The sequence below is a fragment of the Haliotis rufescens genome, unplaced genomic scaffold, assembly GCF_023055435.1.
Source record: "Haliotis rufescens isolate VD_foot unplaced genomic scaffold, xgHalRufe1.0.p SCAF_6, whole genome shotgun sequence".
Lineage (NCBI taxonomy): Eukaryota > Metazoa > Mollusca > Gastropoda > Lepetellida > Haliotidae > Haliotis > Haliotis rufescens.
This window is the reverse complement of record NW_025964334.1, coordinates 5,793,126-5,810,278: the sequence shown is the minus strand read 5'-3', so window position 1 is coordinate 5,810,278 and position 17,153 is coordinate 5,793,126. Positions and strand designations below refer to the sequence as shown.

At 37.5% G+C, this 17,153-nt stretch overlaps 2 protein-coding genes across 7 annotated transcripts in view; one reads left to right on the top strand and one right to left on the bottom strand.

The window, feature by feature from the left end:
• LOC124148803 (ankyrin repeat and sterile alpha motif domain-containing protein 1B-like) overlaps positions 1-1,987 on the bottom strand; it is a 209,610-nt gene extending 207,623 nt beyond the window's left edge. For all 6 annotated transcript variants that reach the window (XM_048386148.1, XM_048386144.1, XM_048386145.1 and 3 more), the window contains exon 1: positions 1,765-1,987. In XM_048386148.1, coding sequence (XP_048242105.1) covers positions 1,765-1,889 — 125 coding nt within the window. In that variant the 5' untranslated portion in view covers positions 1,890-1,987. The remainder of the gene's footprint in view (positions 1-1,764) is intronic.
• A 112-nt stretch (positions 1,988-2,099) lies between these two features.
• Positions 2,100-11,446, top strand: LOC124148806 (lysoplasmalogenase-like protein TMEM86A). Its single transcript, XM_046520113.2, has 2 exons — positions 2,100-2,224; positions 9,433-11,446. The coding sequence occupies exons 1-2, from the start codon at positions 2,204-2,206 to the stop codon at positions 10,117-10,119; spliced, it is 708 nt and encodes a 235-aa protein (XP_046376069.1). The 5' UTR covers positions 2,100-2,203; the 3' UTR covers positions 10,120-11,446.
• The last annotated feature ends 5,707 nt before the right edge of the window (positions 11,447-17,153 follow it).

The following is a 17,153-nucleotide window of genomic DNA, read 5'->3' as shown; positions in this document are numbered from 1 at the left end:
CAGTGAAGTAGTGAAATCATTAATGTTCTATTTGGGAAGGTTTGTATTTTCAGCATGAAGTCCCCTAAAACCTTTACGAAAAGTGTAAAGTACACATGCGATAATGGCTATATGGCCAAGACACTTTTCAGCATCCTTGAAATCCCCTTACCATATATTCAAGTAATATGTGATGATTATAATCCTCTAAATTTGATGCCGCTTATTTATGTACATTGTGATTCCTTCAAAATGATGTTCATGTCATTGTATTTTGTATATATATAATTATTTCTCTATTTAGTTTGTTCATGTTAAAATGTGATCATGACTGCTGCAAAGTTTCCAGGTAACTAACTGTAAATAACGCTGCTCTGCCCGGTAATAATAGGGGAGACAACTCCTTTTTTATGATATTTTGAATTCTGGGTACAGTGCATCTTAACCTCTATATGTACATGAGATAACAGGTAAGCCTTCACAACATTGCACCACAGGTGAACAACACAATCAACACTTGAACCAAACAACTCAAAACTGACAAATATATTTTGCCAAGTCAATCTGAGTATCAAATGTTTCAATTACGTTCCCAGGTTTACAAGTGTTTATAACGGAACAGAATTTTTTAAAAATGAAACAATGCTAGAAACAACTTACTGCAACGAACAATAACTTGTGCCAGTCAACATGGTGGCAACTTAATAATGAAAACATGTGTCTGATGGTAGGAGTTTCTGTTGCACATGTCACTAATTAAATCATGAGTCAAAATGTGCACTTTCCTGACAATGGTCATACATGTTCTAAGGCAGAGGGGTCATACTATCTTGAGTTGATGACGGAACTTCATGTGACATTTAACATAATAATCAATATATGATGGGCACCTTGATAGTTTACATAAATATAATACTGTAAAAACACGACGTCTGAGCATAAGGTCATTACGATAAGACAGTGGTGATCATATTATTAAAGGCAATCCAGTATTTCTTACATAAAAACCATTAGTTATTGCACAAATTGGACACTTTCAAAAAATTATCTAATTTCATGAAAATACAAAAATATATCGAGACTAAGTATACTTGTACAACAGTGCATAACAATACTGGAATTAGGCCTCACTGCTTCAAGTATTTTCAATTGAAAGCAGATGTGGTCTGCTGTCATGTCTTTCATTTGACATGACAGCAGACCAAAATAATACATGAAGATCGATGCTGACATGGTTTTTGACAAAATAAAAAAACATTTACAGGAAAGATGACACAGGAGAGCCACTTTCATGGTCTTATCACTAAATAAATGTTTGGATGGTTTGGTTTGTTATTTAACGCCACACTCAGAAATATTCCAGCTATATGATGGCGGTCTGTAAATAATGGAGTCTGGACCAGACAATCCAGTGATTGATATCATGAGCATCGATCCACACAATTGGCATACAATGACACGCATCAACCAAGTCAGCTAGCATGACCACCTGATCCTGAAGTCGCCTTACGACAAGCATAGTCACCTTTTACGGGAAACATGGGTTGCAGAAGACCTATTCTAACTAAATAAATGAAATAAGCGACTTCACTTCATCCTAACCCTCATTAAAATAGTAATACTGTTTATTTCTTCGTAAACCTACATCACACCGGTACTGGTAACACAAACGTCATCTCATACGAGGTAACATCATCTTATAATTCTACACAGGTGCTTAAAACAAGAATTAGGTTAGCAACGTAAAGTGTCATGCAGAGAGTATTATCCAAGTTGAGCTGTCACCTGGCAAGAGCGCTTGTAAGTGCACTCCCTCCTGCAGATCGACGTACTCTGCTGGCGAGCAATCTTTCTATAACTGCAACATTTCCAGTTCTTGCCGCTTCCAGCAGTTCCTGCTCTTTCCCCATAGTATTTGATTAAAATATTCTGCAAACATTCACTGGAAGATCGTACATTGTTGATAAAATTTCTTTACTTCCTTCTCGCCATGCTTAGACAGACAGCGCCATCTACAATGTTATCATAGCAGCTGTAAAACCATCTTTGATTGGTTCACTTCACAACACTTCGACCAATAAAATTGCCTTTCGTACAAGTGCACGTGTTTTGTTTGTGACGTCACGAGCTGACTAAATATAGTTTGCTGATGTAAACAAGCCCAGCTGATATTGCTTTGTGAAATGCGTGACAGATAGCTGCTTTTCAAAGTTCACAAATCAAGATGACAAAACCTCTGACTGTGGTAAGTTTCTAAACAATGTCCTCTTGTAATTACATCCGTATCATGACGACGTCCACCACATTGTCTCTCCGTCTGTAGAAGGAGCTCATACGCTCTAGAAGTTGTTTACATCAAACCAAGATATTCCATCCCAGAAATTCTGTCAAACATCTTTTATCATCATGAATATTAACTCTGTGTGTTTATGTTGTCCTTGTCAAGTACTGTTTACTTTACAAAGCAGCCAGCAGCTTTGTCTGCACACGTGAAAACCGATTGCTCTCGTATTTGGCGGAATTGAGATTTTACTGTTATAATGTCGAAACAAAGACAACGCTGAACTTGAGAGGTTAGAAGAAAATGGCGCTGGAGAAGCCTGATACTGAATATTCTCGGCTATCTTTATTATGTTTTGGTAGTCTGTGTTTAAGTATTTGATGAAAGGACGCCATCTCATGTCGCTGTAAGTGAGAAAATCTTTCCCACGAGAAGAAAACTGTGTCAGCCCACGTGACAAACTGACCTACAAATCGTAAATCGTTTGTTGGCACGAAATACATGTTTACCTCAGGATTAAGCCCTTATTAGATCAATATGTCTCACATGAATACATTATTTCATTTGTTTTTCCACATCAGTGGGTTTACAATGTTGATTTTAAGGCAACAGATGTACCAGTTTTGTCGGGATAATGAGCTCAATATATTATGATGATTTTAACACAGGTTTCTATCTTAGGAAGCGTTGGTGAAGTAATCTGTGGTTCAGTTCGCGTTTGTCACCTTCTTTGGATAGGCTCCTTAACAATAATTGATATGCTGGCATTTTACATCAAAACTTTTACAAATCCCACAATTGCATGTGTATTATTACTTTAAAGCTCTTCAGCTAAATAAACAGTATTTCTTATGTCGACAGGATGTATATATATGGATTGGATCTTTGTATTGTGCATATGATTGCTTTGAATTCCTGATATTTGGCCTTTCTATGGTCTAGAGTCGGTTGCTATTGATTTGTAAGACCCACTAGTTCATTAGGGAACATGTCACCTGTTTGGTGGTGTGTAAGCTTCGTTCATATTACATTATTGGCAATTATTTTCAACCTCATATAAGGTGACACCATTTAACCTCATCATGTATCAAATATAAAAAAGTATTTGTCTGTTTGAAGGGCTGCAGTATGTTGTGATTAAAAAACTAGTTAATTGGACAAACAGTTTGTGTCATGTGATGCTATACATGACATCCAGTTCGTTTTGAGTTACCAAAGCTATTGACATCTGGGTACTTACTTTTGATTATATTGAACTTCAATACAATGAATGTTGGAAACATGTTCATTCTTTAATTAAAACAGAACTTCAAAATTAGAGCAATGAGAGCATGTCATGAACAATGGGGTGATGTTTTTCAACACTTACTAGTGACATAGTTCATTTTCTGATATAAAAGTCACTCCTGGTCCAAGTTTTGACATATGGCCATGTCACGCTTGTCATCAGTCATCTGTCACTTTCATAGTTGTGTGTTTTCATCCAGGGTTGTGTGAGTGTGGAGATTGACCAAAATAGAACCAAGGCTGTTGGCGTGTCAAGGTTTTAATTTGAACATTAGGACGGAGTACATGACAGGAATGAGAGGAACCTCGCTGTTTTCCCATAATTCATATTTTATGGAGCGAAAAAGACTAGACAGTACATTCCAGAATTAATAAGTATGTCAAGCGTAAGGAAATGAAGATAAACATAAAGTTTTAAACTACATCATCCTAATATACATCATGGGTTGATAACAAAAGTGCTACCTGTAAATTTGTTTAAATAAGAAATTATATCTAGAGCCCCTAGAATGCTGCAAACAAATTGGACATTTTTTTGGTCTTTGAATCTTTGTAACATTTAAGTTTACAGACAGCAAATATTAGACTATTTAGAAATTAGGAGTTTACCGGTAGTTATTATCATTGTGTTGTCAGGGTTTTAGAAAGATAGTTCAGAGCTGGTGAGGCCCCATATGCAAGTGCTGTATATGTAAATATGATAATTGATCTCCCCTGTATTTTTTGTTTTCGGTATTTTTAAGCAATTTACAAGAAATCGTGAATATGTTTCTAAATTTGTCATGAATTCTTATCAACTCAGTTGTTATTACTTGTTATCGTCCTTGTCTGCTTCTTGGAAAGTAATAGCTGGCATTGCTTGAATAACTAGCAATAAATAAATTGTTTTATATTTTGTACATGTTACTCAAATTCCTGTAAATGTTTTCATTCTAATTTTCCAGTTGATTCAGAACCAATATTGATACTAACCATTCATAGGCAGTGTAACATCTGGCAGTAAATCAAGAAACTAGCTACGCTCAAACAAGGTCAAAATCTTTACTTTGACCTAATTATTTGTCCTTATTGTCTCTGTTTGTAGAGAGATAATACATATTCAGACAGTACTCCACAAGATAATCGCTGGCTGGACTGGATGACATTTAAGCCCCCACAGCCCCCTCCTATTATGCACCTATTGTTGAATTTCCCGGCACATGACTTACTGCGTCAGTCATATGACCTGATTCACAACAGGTGGACTTTGAACTGCCTTGTGACTGTGTGAATTACATTGACTGATGACATCGGTGTTTAGGAATTCAGTGGTTGTTTGCCCTATAAATGTATTTTGTAACATGGCAATGAATTACTGTAAACTGTTGTTACTTTTTCCAGTCAGTTTTTGTTGTTTTTGTGTTAAGTTATTGTAAACACGTTAAATAGAATCTGTATAATCTGACCAGAACATTTATCTACAATAATTAGATCTTCCTGTCTTAGTTATGTCATCACTTGATTTTCCAACTTCATAGACCTGATGGCACTATATTTTGTATATTCTGTGAACAGCATCTTGCCCAAGTAAATGAGGTTGTTTACTTTTTGTAGATAAAAAGTATTGCACAGTTTGATTACAATCTTCTCCAGACATGTGCTGTTAAGCAACTAGGATCATTCCGAGACCTTTTTATTGATTTTTAATTATTCATGAGAGGAAATGTCACTCACATAATCAAGAAAAGATGTAACTCACCGGATTAATTCACCATATGTTAATGTAGTACACTGACTCCCCAGTTCAGTAACTGACAAATTATGGGATGGGTATTGGAAGTTTTAAAGTGTAATACAATATTTTACAATGCAGAAGGCTGTACTGTGATATGTATCATAATATATTGTACAATTCAAAATTTTGAAATCGAACGCAATTTGAAACATCAGTGCAGGAATTGAAGTTCATAAATGGAACAAAACAAGATGCTGGAACAGCATGATGTTTACTCATTCAGTAAATACGCAGGGATGCAAGCTCCAGGACAGTGATGACTTGGTGTTACACCACTGCCACAGACAAACTCCACATTTAAATTGTACATGTATTTGCCAGGTGTATAACATTAAACCCATGATAAAAAACGCTATTTGAAATCACACGATATTTCGCGCTTAAAAAACATGATATTGTGATACATATCATGGAAAGAATGGACTTCAATTTACAGAAATATCGGTAATACCTCGCACTCTTACAAATTACCGAGCGCTTCATCATGCTTACTATCCCCTGTCACATGCTGGGTCATCACAGCTATAGCAGGGTTTGAAATTTAGCATGAAAATAAAAGATTGTCACAACCCCAATGAATAAAGTTTAAAATTTAACCTGTTCATATGCCTCAGGAACAAACTTCATGGACCCCATGACCTCTATTAATTTTTACTGCTGATGGGAACTACTGTCAGATTGACCTTTGTATACTTGGTATGTGGCTTGTAGAGGCGATGGGGTGGTGAAGTGGTTAAGGCATTCACTTTTCATGTGAAGGGCTGGGGTTTGATTCCCCACATGGGTACCAACTGTTGGACCTATTTTCAAGTTCCCTGTCATCATCCACGATTATCCAATGTATCTTATATCTACATAATATGATATGTACCCCGTACACACTCACTTCCGTAGCAGACCTGTGGAGATCCGGGGTAGAAAAGGTCTTCAGCAACCCATGCTTGTCCTAAAAGACGACTATGCTTGTCGTAAAAGGCGACTATGCTTGTCGTAAAAGGCGACTATGCTGGTCGTAAAAGGCGACTATGCTTGTCCTAAAAGACGACTATGCTTGTCCTAAAAGGCGACTATGCTTGTCCTAAAAGACGACTATGCTTGTCGTAAGAGGTGACAGGATGTCAGGCTCGCTGAAGTGGCTGATGCATGTCATCGTATCCCATCTGCATGGATCGATGCTCGTGATGTCTATCACTGGATTGTCTGGTCCAGATTCAGTATTATACAGACTGTTGTCATATATCTGGAATATTGCTGAGTGTGGCATTAAACAAACAAAAGTGCATCACTATCTCTATCTCCCTTATCAGTACCATAGCAAAGAATTCCTCTCATTCACAAGCTTGAAATCAACAACAAATCAGAATGCCTCTTCTGACTTTGGCATAGGTTCTTATTCAAAAAGAGGGCCTCGTTGATCCATTGATATTTTTAATAGGATTAGAAGTGCTAGAAGAGAAATATTCTAAATGAAAAGACGGGAAAGAAGTCATCATGCTACAACATGGTCTGGTTGTATTTGAAAAGTCAATTAAAACACTGATGACAAGACAACTTGTTTCAATCATGAGTATTTGATTGGTCGTCTATTGTGAAATCAGAATGACTGGATTATTGGTAGAAGTGGCTTGAAAACATCACTCACTCACTCTGACTTGAATTAAGATCCACCTATTATTGTATGGCTACTAATTTGTCCGAACATATTGATACAGCCTCATATTGCCATACATTACTTGCTCTGATTGGAAGACATTATGAAATGTCATTGTGTCTATGTATGTCGCGTTCAATTAAGTAGTACAAACAAGATGGAAATAGTCCCGACTCACTGGAGAACAGCCATGTCTGCCAGGCTATTGTTGCCACAACGGTGGTCAGCACTGTGTCTAAATATATCCCCCTTCCCTTCAAACTGAGCTATTGTGTTAACCTCATTATTCTCTGTGACCAGATGGTAACCAGGTTTTCTTGTTGAAGGTCATTTCTTATTTTCTTGTCTTTTAATGAGGGAGTGATTAAACAACGGTTGCATTAAACAACGCTCAATTAATTACTCATTATCTAAATATTAAGCAAGACTTTCAAGTTTTATTTTCATGGCTGATTCTGACCAGAACTAACACTAAATATTCTCTGTTTATTTTCATCTGCCTGATTGTAAAACACACAAAGTAGCAAATGTTATGTTAATTGAAGCATTAAATATTCCTATGATTACAAGTATATGAAAATTGCCTATAACCTGAAGACTGGTTTTAGGATCAGGATTGTCATGTTGTGTGACCCAAATGGTGACTTTAGTTTAAGCAATGATCACTGATCATTGATCAACAGTTTTTCTTAATATTGAATCTCAGCATCCAACATTGGATGACTAATCCTTTTGCATGAAAGAAACACAAGGATGCACAACCATTACCTGGTTTAATCAATTTATTTCCTATTTGCATTCAGTTGTGATCTGAAAGTAATAATACTGACATGCTATCTCAGTTAAAACAAGCCCCATGTTCATGTAATACCAAAGGTACCACAATATTTGCTCAAGAATGTGATCTGACGGTACAAAGGCATGGGAGGTAACTCTGATTCAGACATTCAGTTGTACAGATGGTTTAAATAAAGGAGGTGTCCAGATAAACAGGGTTCCACTGTTACGGCTGGTAACCGTAACACTTATAAAGGAAGACAAACAGGCCAAGAGTTAAGGGATTTATATGGGATTCATTTTTTTTATTTTGTCCAAAATTTAAGAATGTTTTTTGTGTGTTTACATTATTTTAGAGTGTACATCATACTCATTATCATACTGTCATACTAGTGAATGGTTAGAACTGGTGTGAAGTCACATGATCTCATTTCCCAACAAATAACATTGAGCTGTTGGCATTAGACACAGACCCCTGTTTTGTGTTACTGCATCGCCATCTTCAGCAGTCATTGACGTAAATAGTTAAACACATGCGGCCACTGTTTATCATCCCTGCTCAGAATCATAAACAGTTTATTCCCTATTTCTTGTCATCAGCATCATTATAAACATGTATTTGTATCGGAACACGTGGGCCGTGTTAGCTAAGAAAGTCAATCTGATACATTCATCCGATCTTACTGACAAGCTGGACCAGGACAAGGTGACCTTGTGTCTTCTCTTGACATTTGCTCATGTCAATATGTTCTGGGGGTCACGTACAGTTGGTTGGAAGGAAGACCGAGCAACTGGAAGTACTATACTGTTTCAGGGTCAAGACTTTTTTCTGTTTCTATTTCATATTGGATTTTGTTTGGTATTAGAAAAGATATTTCAAAATATTATATTCAAGTTGTAATAGGAAACAAATGGGCAAACCCATCAAGGCTATTAGTCAATGGATTCATCGAAATAGGCAGGAAGAATTAGTGCTAGCGGGTTTTCGGATATGTTGTTTTTATCTAAGGACATCCCCTAAGGACATTTCTAAGGAAATCTCTGCTTTTAACTTATCGCCTCATAAGTCTTGTTCATATTTTTATTAAATTGTTTGATATGCATTATTTAGAAGTTGACGGATGCCAAAGTAGAGATAATTAATGATCAAGCCTTGCTTGACATCGGTATAAGGATCTATACCGAAACGTTGCCTTTACAGTAAATAAAGAAGTTGTTATCCATAAATTAACTCTACTTTGTCATTTTTCTATATTTTATGAAACTGTGTGTACTATGCTTTTTGTCACATATTTTGTGACCGCCTCAGTGGTCTAGGGGATAGAGCGTGCCTAGAGAGCGGAAGGTAGGTGGTTCAATCCCTGACTGCCTCATACCAAAAGACGTTAAAAAAAGATGGTACTTCTTGTTACCCTGCCTGGTGCTCAGCATTAAAGAGATGAAACAAGGACTGGTCGGCTTGGAATCAGTATAATGTGTCCGAGTAGGGTATCCATGTTAAACAAGTGCAACAATCTTATACGCGACATTAAGCCTCGCCTCGCCTCACCTCACCTCACCTCACCTCACCTCACCTCACCTCACCTCACCTCACCTCAGTAACTCAATTTTCAATTCTTAAGTGTTCCATGCTTCTAATCCACTAGTCTTCTTGCATTCATGTTCTTTTCCATCTACTTTCAGCTCAAGAGTGTTGGGCCCAAGCTGGTGCCCTTCTTCAAAACAGTGGCAATATACTTTGTATTGTTTGGCGATGAGGAGCGATCTTCCATTTTCTTCTGCATCGTGAAGCTCCTGCCCATCATCTCCCTCATCCTGTTTGTGCTGATGCATGGGATGAACCTCTCCGAGTACTACCGCTACTCCCGCCGCATCCTCATCGGCCTCGTCCTTTCCTGTTTCGGAGATGCATTCCTCGTATGGAAGAAGACATATTTTGAAGCCGGCATCATCATGTTTGCTCTCGCCCAACTTCAGTATGCCCGAGCATTCGGCTGGCGTCCCTTCAACCCGTATGCTGGCACGGTGTTTGCCGTTCTGTCGGGCGTCATCTTCTACCACCTCCAGACCAGCCTAGAGGGCATCTTGATGTACATGGTGGGCGGCTACCTCGTCCTCATCAGCATCATGGGCTGGCGGGCCGTGGCTCGGGTCCGATTCTTCGACGATCTATGGACGTGGACCAAGCTTAGCAGCTGCGCTGGTGCCATATGTTTCATGATATCGGACTTGACCATTGCTGTTGACAAATTTGTGCGACCAGTTCCGTTTGCTCATCCTATTATCATGGTGACATATTATGCGGCTCAGTTTGGAATATCCCTGTCAGTGGTGGACAGTCCCCTGGAGGAGTTGATGAATGTTGATTAAACTCGGACGTTCAGAATCAAGAAGCGCCACTGGATCTCAAAACCACAAATTTAAAAGTAGGGTGGAACTTATTATCTAAAAACATATGGTTTAAAGAAAACACAGGTCTTTATGAACCCAAGCATACATTCAATTCAACTAAGACAAGCCACGTTCATTGAGGGGAACAATTTTGAATTATGCTTTGCAATGACATGGATAGATTTGTTAACTAATTTGGGCTAAAAAAAATAATAGTCTTGGTTCTCAGGCACCCCGCATCATCATAAAGTCTGCCACACGTTTCTTTTTTTATTCCATTAAAAACAAAACATTTAACAAATCCTAATACTTCAACACAATGCGATCCAATATAGCACATAGTTACTTCCCTTTACATGCGCACTGTTGTACTATGTATCTCGTGTTATGGTCATGTCGGCAATAGGAGTTTGTATGCTCGTTTATGTAGGGAGGCCCTTTCCCAGGTTGATGGTACACAAATGTTTATTTGGTTACATACCAGTTTGAACAAGCAAAACAAAAACACACAACACCGCCCACACTATATTTTCAAAAGTCATTGCCTGAGAACCAATTCTTTTATTTCTTAACCTTGATAAAGTAGGACATGTTTTAAGACAACTAATATGTATTTAGGATGGTTATTTCAATACATGCAATGAAACAAATAAAAATGTCCCCATAATTATATTTAATGCAGGTGTAGATATGATAGTGGGAACTGACTGGGAGGGCAATGATAATGTGTTCACATTTAGTCATGGAGGCCCCGTCTCTTCATTCAAACCCAAGATGGCGGACACCAGTGATTTCTGATGACGGGGTCTCTCAACACTTAACTTTCCAAGGCCACTCTGCCTTTTTTGAGTGGGCGAGCTTTGATGGTGCGATAAGTCATGATATTACTAGTCATACTCTGCCACCCTACAAGGTTGTGCCGGAATGTGCTGTCAGTTAGTCAACCAGTCAACCGATATACTTACACTTCAAAACAGTGATTGTAGCCTCTGTTCCGCCATCTTGCATACATCCTCCAGGTGTTTCATGGCGTGTTCAATTAGCATTAAGATTTGTATCGATGGTTTTCTAACTATGTACTGAGAATTAACATGATTGTTTATGTTGAAAGGAATTTTGAAGTTTGTTGATTAACTGAGAGGTTATTCCTGCACAAACCTACCAACTGAATGTATGCTGTTTCTAATCTTTACTAATCTTCATATCATATGATAACTTGGATTCAGAATTTCACAGATTATTTTCTTAAATGTAAATTTTCAGTGCACAAGCAACTGAAGTTGGTTACATCCATTAGCTGTAAGTGAATTTATTGAGCGTATCTAGATGTAGGACAAAGTGACATGGTGCTTGAAAACAATGAATTTAGATTCTAGTCTAAGATACAACTACTTGATTTCCTTGTGTAATGATCTGCAAGTCTATATTTTACTGAACCAGGCAATTCAGTATCTGCACATTCACATCCTAGAACGCAGGGTCGGTTTCTTGGATCGCGATGACAGCGGTATATCGAGGGATCAATGTAGTTAACTTCAGACAACATTGTTTTATTCCTTGAAACATCAAAATCTTCCAAGGTGCCTATAAGCAGTATGAACGCATGTTCACCAATAACTGGTAGATCATCTTCCCGAGGCAAGGGAGTTAACAGACTATGAAAGTCCAGTTTCCACCCTTGACAAACTAGGCTGGAATTATGGAGTTATATTTTGGCTGAACTAATGGGTGGTCAGACTTGCTGACTTGGTTGATGCATGTCATCGGTGCAAATTGCGTGGATCGATGCTCATGATATCAATCACTGGATTGTCTGACCCAGACTTGATTATTTACAGACCGCCGTCAGTGCTGCGTTAAACAACAAACAAACAAAATCTATTGAAATCAACATCCGGTTCTTAACTGCCCTGCAGATTTCAGTCAATTGCAGGATTTGCAAAGCATTTCTACTATCAACTTAGCAGCAACCGATATTTTCCAAATCTGGACTTTTATAGTGGGTTAATTCCCTTGCCTCAGGAAGATGCAGGTTGATATATTTTAGTCTCCACCACAATGGCTTTGGCAGTGGGTTCAGAGCGTCGGTATCGGAGGACTTCAGATGTTTTGAAACTTTGCTTTATGTTCCATTGAGATACTGTTTTAGCTTTCATGGAGAAATGTGTCCTTGATGTTGAATGTAAATAGCTGTAGCTGCCATACATACATCTGTAGGATAGGGACAACAATCATTAATTGTACTGATATTGACGTCTGCCAAGCTAGATCCCGTTGCTTGTATTTGAATCTAGCTTATTTATGTCTATGTCATGTTGAAGATTTTTATTTCTCTGGCATAGCTTTTCCTCAAGCATACACAATGCAAAGTTTTGCTGAAATGTTTCTTTGTGATTTTGTGGAACCATTAACATATTTATGATTTTAATACACCAGATCTTTCACGTGTGAATTTCTTATTTATGTTTTTGCAATACTTATCCAGACAGCATTTGATTAGTGTTTTTCTTGTGTTTTAGTGCTAGACGGTTGTTGAATGATGTACATTCTTGTACTCTGGGTACTTTTGGTTCTGATATTTTACCATGGAAAATATGTATTTCGAAGAACATGAATCATTTTTAGCATTCGGAAATAATGATAGACATGATAATTTATCAAACACGCTACAAATTTCTACAAAGACACACTTCATATTAGTGTGATTTTTCACATTCGGAAACCAGTTTAGATCGTCATTGTATGTGTTTATATATTATGTAGTTTGTGTAAACTATTTTCAGGAATATTATTCTGTTTATGTCCTTGCCCTCAGGAACCCTGTGACATTAATCATGTCCATGTTTGTTTGTGTTTTTAATAAATATGTCTATTCAGCACCAACAATTGCAGTGTTGGCTAAAGCCAGATCAGCTCCAGACTGCACATATTTTTTGGGTTGCTTTTTGCATCTTAAAAATGGTTGAGGCTTCAAAGTAAGTCTTCCAAACACTTGTAATGGACGCTTGATACAGATTCTAAGAAATATGTGTCTTGGTCAAGTCCTTCATGTTCTTCTCAAAATGTTCTCCGGACCGATGAACTTCTTCATATTTTATTCTCTTTTTGGTCAATGACATTTAAATTGGCATTTTATTTCTTAAGTATGAAAAATACGTTGCAAAGATGGGTAGAAAAAACAAGGCTTGTTTTGGATTGATGCTTTACATATGATATATACAAATTTTCCTGACCAACGTACAGTTGCTGACATTTTCAAACATTTCATTGTATTCTGTTTTCTGATATTTATTATAGAACACAATGTTGTACATTGTCCCTTTGATGGAAAAAACACACATTTGAATTGTGCTCCTTTCAGCTTGTATTGTTCAGGGACCATGCTATAATCTTAATTTTGTGTTTTTGAACATTTTAGTTGAATGTTTCTTTTGTCCTTGTCTCTCTTGATAACTATCACTTGTCAACCAAAGAAGTCGATGGACAATCTCACAAAACAACATTTTGCATTTTCTGGTTTCAAAGCCAGTTGAAAATTGACAGTTATTGAAACTGCTGCATTGTGAAACACACAAGTCTCCAATGGTTGTGTGGCAATTAGTTTTTTGAAATATTTATACTGGGTTTTGTGAGATGGTCCCTTGCACTAACACCCAGAACAAATTTGTCAGACGACACAAATTGGCATTAGAGGTGTAGGGAAAATAAGTTGTGTTTTGTGCATGTCACATTTGAAATGTTTCCATGGTTACAATTTTAACTTTGTATGTTAGTGCTAGTAATGGTTATGTTGATTTGGTTGGTTTATATCTAGTCGTAGAATAGACGATGTCTAGCTTGCCAGTCCAGGTGGACATTATTTTGCTTCTTGTAGAAGAACTGTGTATTTGCTTCAATGGTTACAGTCAATTAACTATAAGTGAATAGTCTTCAGAACTTTTACAATGGCCTGCATAGAATATTGTTTGGAGTCTGGTGATAAACAAACATTTTTTTATTCTATCAGATATTGTTTCACAACTAATATTTGTGCTGATAGACAAATGTGTTTTTTCTGACAGGACCACTTGGTATTTGTGCAGTCTACAAGAAGCCCTTTTTTGTACATATATACTCTTCTGCAACAACAATGCAAGTGTTATCATGACAGTACTGGCATTATGGTAACAGTGGATGCCGATCTCACCAATGCTCCTTGTCTCCAAACGTTGGAAATGTCACTGGTCACTTCCCTAGGCTGTCACCTCCATGAACTTAGGATCCTGATCTAAAACTATTATTTGTTGATGTTATTTAAGTACAGACTCACTTATATAGCAGCATCAGAAATGGGCGCTGGTCTTGTAGTCCTTGCCAAACTGCTCAAAAGTTAAGGTATCCTAAAGACCATTTTGAAGGGATTTGCTATATGTTATCATTATAAGGACCAGTGGACTAAAAATATTAGTCCTATTCATGTGAAGTTGTCCATTCAGAATCATCCTGTTTCACATGCTATGATAAGGAAGAGTTCACAGTGTCTATTGTCATTAGTTTTTGTGGCCTGCAGTAAATTTTCGTCAATTTATTTGTCACAATAAGCAGCAGTTTCAAACGAGGGCCTGAAGAGTTCAGTCAGGGCCAGCAGCTTCTAAAGTCCATGGGTCCTGGGTCCACTTGTACAAAGCAATCTTAGCGAGTTACGATCATCTTAGCACTAAGATCGCTTTGTGCAAGTGGGCCCTGGTGGTAGCCTGGCAATTTATCAAACACTGAATACAGTATGTGAAACCTATTTCTGGTGTCCCTCGCCGTGGTATTGCTGAAATATTGCTAACAGTGGCGTAAAACTATACTCAACCACCCACTCACTCACTCCTGACTAATGAGATTATCATATCTGGCAATTTTGTTGAGTCTGACCAATGCATCTCCAATATGAGGCGATACTTTATTTACGAATTGGTTTACGGGTCCACCACTCTAATACTTATAATGAAAAGTTTTCATTCTGTCTAAGGCTTACTTACATGTTCAAGATAAAAAGTCCATCCTATATGTTAAAATGCAAGAGCTTGTGCATGTTAACATATTCAGAAAACATTCTTGAAGGAGTCAAAAATAATCTGATTTCTTTTTTTTCCAACCAGGTTATCAATCCATAAACCAAAGCATAAAAATAAGTGTCGCCTACCAGGACTGTTTGAGATGATATGGCTCCACTATGGTGTGTGTGTGTGTTTTGTCTGAGATGGATGTATGTATTGAAATACTCCTGGATTATAATATTCTGTTAATGTTTGAGCAGGAAATAAATAGCAACACAAACTGGTGTATTTACTTCTTTTTGTAACTTTTACAACACCTAATAAATTTGAGAAACCTTTCAAAATTGCTGTGACCCTAGCCCTCGCGTGGAACAGACATGTACCGTGTGAGAAATGTAGTGATATTACCATTGCTGACAATCGTAAGTTGTGTCACGGGCTTTCAGTGTAGTGGTGAGTTTAACATGAATGCATATAGATGTACATTAAAGATTTGTACATATATTTATTATGAACTGGTATGGCTCTCATTTTCCTGTTGACCCAAATATGTAAATTTGAAGGAAAAGACGTGCATTGGATACAGTCTCAGTTTCTGACAGTTATGAAACATGTTGCCAAAACTAAGGCTAGCTATACTCAAAGGATAAGGTCAATATTGGCAAATGTTGGTCAGAATGAATAGGTGAATGTACCTGGGGTTTCAATGTTTTATGAAAAGTACACATAATTATAAAATTCTTAATATTACAACATGCATGAGTTTATAGAAAGAGATCAAAGACAGGTTCGTAGACTTGAACACTTTCAAGAAAGGTGAGATACCTACATGGTAATCTTGGCTTGTATTTTTTTCTTAATTAACTACACATCTTGAAAATACATTGATATCAAGCTTTTATACTACTCAAAAGAAGCCAAGGGTCACCTGCTTTCATATTGCTATAGTTAATCTGTCTGCATGAAAGGATCAGATGATCCATAACTTGTTTTGAGTAGTATAGTTTTCTTAAACATCAATGATTCCTTTAATTTGTGATGGAGAAAAACCTGACTGTGTACACTGCGTATCATTTGTGCCGTGTTGGGTGTTTGAACAGTTTCTACAAATGTGTGCTTTCTGTTCTCTTCAAATATTTAAAAATTTGGTTGAACTGAGGTGTCAGGTGCTTGTGAAAGGTGGATGACCCTTCTCCCTTGCACCTATGATTAAGTTCTTTTACGATGAGCAAATCCAGATATTTGATGTGAAATATTGGAAGGAGTCTTACTCGCCACACCTCTGTTGTCAGGGATAACAAACGATTTGAATTCTGTCATATATACATTTAAGCCAGGGCCATATGTCTTTATGCCAGGTCCAACCCCTCCGACAAGATATTGTAATTTTTGTGTTGTTTATCTTCCACACCAAGCACATGTATGTATACCGAGGGAGAATTGAATAAAAATAATAATCCTATCAAATGATTTGTTGTCTGTCATATGTTAAAGATCTACAAAAGATAGGGTTCCATAAAGGAACATTGGTAGTATAACTGTTGAGTTCAGTAACACTTTGTAAAGGAAGTGTTTGTTTCATCAAATGTACTTCCTTTTCCTTTGAGGCTTGAGTGAGTGAGTGAGAGTATGGTGTTATGTGGCTTTTAGCAGTATTCCAGCAATATCACAGTGCGCGACACCAGAAATGGGCTTCACACGTACCCATGTCGGGAATTGAACCCGGGTCTTCGGCATGACGAGCAAGCACTTTGACAACTAGGCTACCTGATTGCCCCTTTGAAGCTTGAGGACTGGTTCAGAATTATAGCTGGTATACAACTAGTCAATGAGGTCAACTATCATTGGAGCTTTTCTTGAATTTAGCGGTCCTGGGCTAGCCAACTGCAATCGACTTCAAAGGCTGTCAAGGGCACTAACACAAGAAAATAAATATGCTGTCAGCATTTACACAGACCTCAGTTCACAACGACGACTTCAAATATT

Bases quoted from the DNA above. Each gene is read 5' to 3' on its own strand.
- LOC124148806 (XM_046520113.2), top strand. From the start codon at position 2,204: ATGACAAAACCTCTGACTGTG. The intron at 2,225-9,432 runs GTAAGTTTCTAA...ATCTACTTTCAG, and splicing joins TGACAAAACCTCTGACTGTG to CTCAAGAGTGTTGGGCCCAA.